General features: G+C 52.5%; 1 protein-coding gene across 1 annotated transcript in view; it reads right to left on the bottom strand.

The window, feature by feature from the left end:
• Positions 1-5,744: 5,744 nt before the first annotated feature.
• LOC123351331 (proto-oncogene vav-like) overlaps positions 5,745-6,084 on the bottom strand; it is a 55,615-nt gene continuing 55,275 nt past the window's right edge. Inside the window, exon 27 of the mRNA XM_044990603.1 lies at positions 5,745-6,075. Coding sequence (XP_044846538.1) covers positions 6,022-6,075 — 54 coding nt within the window. The 3' untranslated portion in view covers positions 5,745-6,021. The remainder of the gene's footprint in view (positions 6,076-6,084) is intronic.

Raw genomic sequence — 6,084 nt, 5'->3', positions numbered from 1 at the left:
AAGCCTGACCCTAAAAACCTCTAAGGAAGGAGATTCCACCACCTCCCTAAGTAACCCATTCCAGTGCTTCACCACCCTCCTAGTGAAATTTTTTTTCCTAATATCCAACCTAAACCTCCCCCACTGCAACTTGAGACCGTTACTCCTTGTTCTGTCATCTGCCACCACTGAGAACAGCTGAGCTCCATCCTCTTTGGAACCCCCCTTCAGGTAGTTGCAGGCTGCTATCAAATCCCCCCTCACTGTCCTCTTCTGCAGACTAAACAAGCCCAGTCCCTTCTGTGACGTCGACCTCCATAGTGTTTAATGGAAATATGTTTATGAGCGTGAATATAATGTAACTGGAATATGCTTTATGCAAAAGGTCTCTTGTAAAGTATCATTGCAAAGCTTATAATCTACTGAGTGTGTCCATCCTGTTTGTATGTATGTATCATTCTTGTATCTAAAACTAGAAATAGAAAGTAGACCTCTGAGGTCCTATTGTAATTATGTGGGCCTTTAATGGTGGCTTGGAATCTTGATGGCTCCCACTGGTTGTAAATGGGTTTATTTACCTGCACGCCTTCCTGTGTACCTGACACGGGTTATGAAGAATGAGGTCTCACAGGACATGTGACCAGGTCACATGATACTGGAATCCATCTTAAACCATTGAGAAGGAGGGGTGGGGACCCAGAGAGACAAAAGATTCCCGCCTTCTGCCAAAGATATATAAGGGGGTGGAACAGAACACCCCTGTTTTCCACCTGTGTTGCAGCAGGCTAGTGAAGCTGGCTCAACAAGGCAGGGTTCTGGAGTCCCAAGCTGGCAGGGAAAACAGGCTCAGAGGTAACTTCAGCGCATCAGGTGATAGTCCCAAGGGGGGTCTCTGTGACCGAACCCATCACACCCTCAGCCTCTCCTCGTAAGTCAGGTGCTCCATGGGGCTCCCTGATCATTTTCGTTGCCCTCTGCTGGACTCTCTTCAATTTGTCCACATCCTTTCTGTAATGGGAGGGCCCAAAACTGGAAGCAATACTCCAGATGTGGCCTCACCAGTGCCGAATAGAGGGGAATAATCACTTCCCTCGATCTGCTGGCAATGCTCCTAGTAAGGCAGCCCAATATGCCGTTAGCCTTCTTGGCAACAAGGGTACACTGCTGACTCGTATCCAGCTTCTCGTCCACTATAATCACCAGGTCCTTTTCTGCAGGACTGCTGCTTAGCTAGTCGGTCCCCGGCCTGTAACAGTGCATGGGATTCTTCTGTCCTAAGTGCAGGACTCTGAACTTGTCCTTGTTGAACTCATCAGATTTCCTTTTGGGCCTAATCCACCTTGTATGGGCCTAGGAGAGTTCTGGGTCTCTTCCTAGCTCAAGATCTAACAGGTAGAAAGGAAGCTGGAATTTGGACATGTGGGTTCTCTTCCCAGGGCAGTGTTATCTAGTAGCTAGAGCATGTGAGTAGGAGTCAAGATTCCTGCCAGAGGACGTTCATGATTTCAAACTTTTTTTTCCATTCCACTTGTGAATGAAACCAAAAACTTTCAAAATTCTCAGTGAAAAAAAATTTCAGGAGGGAAAAAAAACATTTGGGGGGTCAATCAAAATGTTTCATTTCGACAAAGGTTTTTTTCATTTCAGTTGCTGCTTCAACAATGTTATCTTGTGTTACAACACGCACCCACCATAACACAAAATACAAATTTCAAAAATGGACGTCATTTTGAAAAGAAAACGTGAACCATTTGGCTCCGAAAATGTTAAAAATGAGACATTGTTGGAACTTTTTTCTCTGAGACAAAATTTTGGTGAATCCAAATGTTTCCCTTTCGAGGGAACTGCAGTCTCCAGTGGAAAAAGGGTCAGTTGGACTTTTTCCATTCAGTTCTTCTCTTGGGTTCTATCCTCAACTCAGGGAGGGAGGCTGGGAGTTAGGACTCATGGGCTCTCGTCCCAGTTCTAGGAGGAGAGTGTTACCTAGTGGTGAGAGCACAGGATTGGGACTCAGGGAAAGAACGCAGAAGTCATGCTCTGGGAATATACTCTATTTATCTCAGCATGTCTCTTGGGGGCATGGTTCTAACTTTGAGAGCATGGTCTAGAGGTCTGAGTACTAGACTGGGAATCCAGTGGTTTGCTTGCTAGTCCCAGCTCAGCCATTGACTTGCTGTGTGACGCGGTCAAGTCACTGCTGCTCCATGCCTCAGTTTCCCCAGCTGTGAAATGGGGCAATGATACTTAAGAAAAGTGTTTTGATATCTTTGGCTAAGACACACCAATGTAACTGCCACGTAGTGTTACTGGGGGTATTTTCTTGCCTGAGTAAAGAGCAGGTTTTGTGGATGTAGCCAGAGCTAAGGGAAACAGGATAATAATGTACAAGGGAGGGCATACTGCCATAAAGCTATATGCTCAGGGGGTGGATTACTGCTCTGGGAAGGGGAGGCTGAGGGGAGTTGGAGCCCAGAAGTCTGTTGTCATATTTCATCCAGGATGTTTTTCATCATCAGGGCTTATTTCTGAGGCCGCTTTCTCAACAGCAGAGCCCATAGATGGGTAGACGCTGTACCCAGCTGCTTACGACGTGGCTAGTCTATGTCGGGATTTCCCCACATAGATGACGCCTGAGATGCGAGCGCTACGTGCCCGGGAGGGCTGGACAGAGTGCTGAGTAGGGAGAGCTCAAGGAAAGCTTTGTGGGGCTGCAAGAGGGCAGGAGACAGGACGATGGGGGCAGTCCATGGAGACATACATGCAGCTAGGTAGATGGCTGTTGCCACTGGCTCAGCCATCCGGCCTGCAGAGGCATTCAGATCTGGAAGCCGGGTCGGGCCCTCCATGCTTCCCTGGGACACACGGTTGTCCCAGTTTTCCTTTGCTGTTCTGCCAGGAGCCCTGAGATTCGCAGGAACATGGAGGGGGGAACCAATTCTGAGACCGCCCTGTCTGCAAAGCCGGGAGGGGACCGGGATGACATCACAGCTAGAGCATCAAGCCGGCCCCTGCCTCTGCAGAAACTGACAAAATGTCACTTTGGAAAAGTGCTGAGTCAGTCACGGGCAGAGCGTTTCCCCAGAGCCGCTCTCAGAGGAGGGGAACAGAAGGGGCTTGTCCAAGGGGCAGAATGGGTGGTGGCTCAACCACAGCCTCGAGCCTGAGGACACTTGGGTTCTATTCCTGGCACTGCTGCGTGACCTTCGGCGGGTCTGTGCCTCAGTTTCCCCATCTGTAAAATGGGGGCTGAGGCTGACTTCCTTTGAAATAACAAGTGCCATGTGCATGCTAGGAGTTATCAATGCTGGTTAATATTAATTCCTGCTGCAGCCGTGCCAGCATTCCCTCGGAGCTGCCCTGTGCCTGGCATGGAGATGCCAGCGGCAGAGACGGGCTGCCTGGGAGCAGGAAGCCCTTGGGGAGGCAAGGAGACGAGCGACCTTTCTGGCCTGGTGGGGCTTGTTTAAGCATTTTGTTTTTCAGGCCAAGGAGACATCTGCTCAGGATGTTACACCTGGGGAACAGGGCTCTGGGGTGGGAGCGGGGCTGCGGGGGGGCGGGGGGGCTGGCAGTGTACAGGAATAGGGCAGGATCCCTTTAAATAACATGAGCCCTCGCTTTGTGCTCCCCGTGTTCTGGTTTAGATGCCGCCAGAGCAGCCGGGGGTGCGTAGCCGGGCCTCACGCGCTGGTGAACGTGCACCAAGCTGGGCCCCAGCTGGATCGTGTTATTTTTATTGTGTAAAGCCCCAAAGGCACAATGGGGGGGAAGGGAGGGGGGATGGGAAAGGGCGCCTGGCCAACGCCCGCAGGGATAAATGGCAGCCCAGCCTCTCCGATTAACAGGCAGGGTGGTCCAGTGGTTACAGCATTGCACTCCACAGACCTGGGTTCTCTTTCAGGCTCGGCCACTGACGCTGGCTGAGTCCCCGCCCCGCACTGTATCTTGTCTTCCCCCTCTGATTCTGGGCTAGTCCGGTTAGCCTGGGAGCTCGTCGCGGTCAGGACCGTGTCTCAGTAGGTGTTTGTGCAGCACAATAATTAGCACTTAGAGCACATTGCAATGGAGACGAGTATCACTCACCCCATTTTACAGTTGGGGAAACTGAGGCTCAGGGATCTGGCAGCATAGAAATAGAAGCCGGGTTTCTTTGGTAGCAGTCCCGTGCCACCTGCTCGCCCACACGCGCACACACACCCCGAGACCACAGTGTTCTTCTTGAAACCAAGCGCTTCCGTTTTCCTTGGGTTTCCTGGAATATTGCACAAACTGAAGACCAGGGGAAATGCTGAGCCAGGGTTGAACTTACCAGCAGCTCAGCAAAATGCTGTACTGTATTCTGGCCCTGTTCCCAACACTCTCCCACCCCACGTTTCTCTCTTCCCAACCCCCACGGCTACTGGGCCTACGCCGCATTTCCCTGTGTTGTGTGTTTGTGGGGCCTAGCGGGCAACCCGCTGACCTGCCATGCCCACAACTTGGCTTCTGTGCTTGACTCTGCTGCTGGGTGATGTGGGACAAGCTGCTTCCCTGCCCTGTGCCTCAGTTTCCTGGGAGACCCACATTATCACCACCAGCACCACATCACTTGGCGGTACCAGCGCCATCTAGGGGTAGCTACTTTGGATGCTAACGCAGAACTGGGCCTGGCGTGGCTGGGAATTGATGCTACCGGGTGTCCATGTGCCCAGGATCTACCCTGGTAGCTCGTCCCTATGGACAATGCACTGCAGAGCCAGTGGAGCAGAGGGGAGGAAACCCTGCGTGGCCTGGGGATTAGGCAGCACAATGCAATGAAATGGATGAGTGACGTTTCCAGCTCGGGGGGTGGAACGGGGACTCGTGAGTTAGAGGAGAATGGGATTCAGGACTCCTGGGTTCTCTTCCCTCTTCTGGGAGGGGAGTGGGGTCTAGCTGTTGCAAGGGTTCTCAAACTGAGGGTCACAAGGTCATGGGGGGGGTCGCAGGCTGCCACCCCCCATGCACGCCGGTGCTCTATGCAGGGCTGACAGCCCAAGCCTTTCAAAGCTGGGTGGCCAGAGAGCAGCGGCTGCTGGCCAGGCGCCCAGCTCTGAAGGCAGCACTGCCTCCAGCAACAGCCCAGAAGTAAAGGTGGCATGGTATGGGGGGGGTTGTCATTTTGGGGGGGGGTCATCACAGCCTGAAATATTTTCAGAGAGGGGCACACCCAAAAAAGGTTGAGAACCCTTACGTTAAAGCATGGTGGGAGAATGGGAGCCAGGACTCCTGGGTTCTCTTCCCAGCTCAGGGAGGGGAGTCAGGCCTAGTGGTTAGAGCGGGGGGGTGCCTCTGAAAGTCAAGACTCCCAGTTCTAATGCTGGCCCTGAGAAGAGACGTTTAATTTAGAGCGAAGGGCTGAAAGTCACGACTGCTGGATCTAACCCCAGTGCTGGGAGGAAGTGTGGTCTGGTGATTTAGAAGAGGGGCGTGGCTGTCAGGACTCCTGGGTTCTGTTCCTGGCTCATAAAGTGACTTGCCAGCAAGACGCTCCCCCTCATGCCTTAGCTCACCCTGCTGACCAATTCAGTAAAGGGTTAATGACAATCGCATGCGCCTGGTGCCATCTGGGTTCTGCCTATGCTGGAGGGAATATAAAGATGGCAGTGGGCAGGGTGGGGACAGCCTCCTACCCATTCACGTGGCAGCAGCCCTCTGGGCTCCAAACACCTGTGCCTGATTGGGCAGCTGGATCCTGGCATGGACTGGAGAGAAAAGGGCTCTTGGGTGCAGGTTGACGGCCGCTACATCTCCAGCCCGTCCACCCATTCAGTTTATTCAACACAAAACTTCCTTTACATGCGTGAGATAAGGGAAAGAAAAGAGGGATCCGAAAGTTCATAAATTAATAGTCCCGGGGCGCTACTCCCCGCCGCACTTCCGCCAACACAACATTTCTTCCTGCTACAGAGACCCCTTCCGGGCCTGGCTCCGCTTGAGCTCACGATGTGAGTGCCATGCAGGGTCAGGAATCCTGTGGGTCATGATCTCAGGGGGGTGGAAAATTACACAGGGCTCCAGACCTCAGCAATATTCCGAATAATCTTCCTCCACGTAATTCGCTGGGAACCAGCCAACCTAGGAGGG

This window comes from Mauremys mutica, chromosome 17 (assembly GCF_020497125.1).
Source record: "Mauremys mutica isolate MM-2020 ecotype Southern chromosome 17, ASM2049712v1, whole genome shotgun sequence".
NCBI classification, from domain to species: Eukaryota; Metazoa; Chordata; order Testudines; family Geoemydidae; genus Mauremys; species Mauremys mutica.
This window is presented reverse-complemented; position numbering and strand designations above follow the sequence as displayed.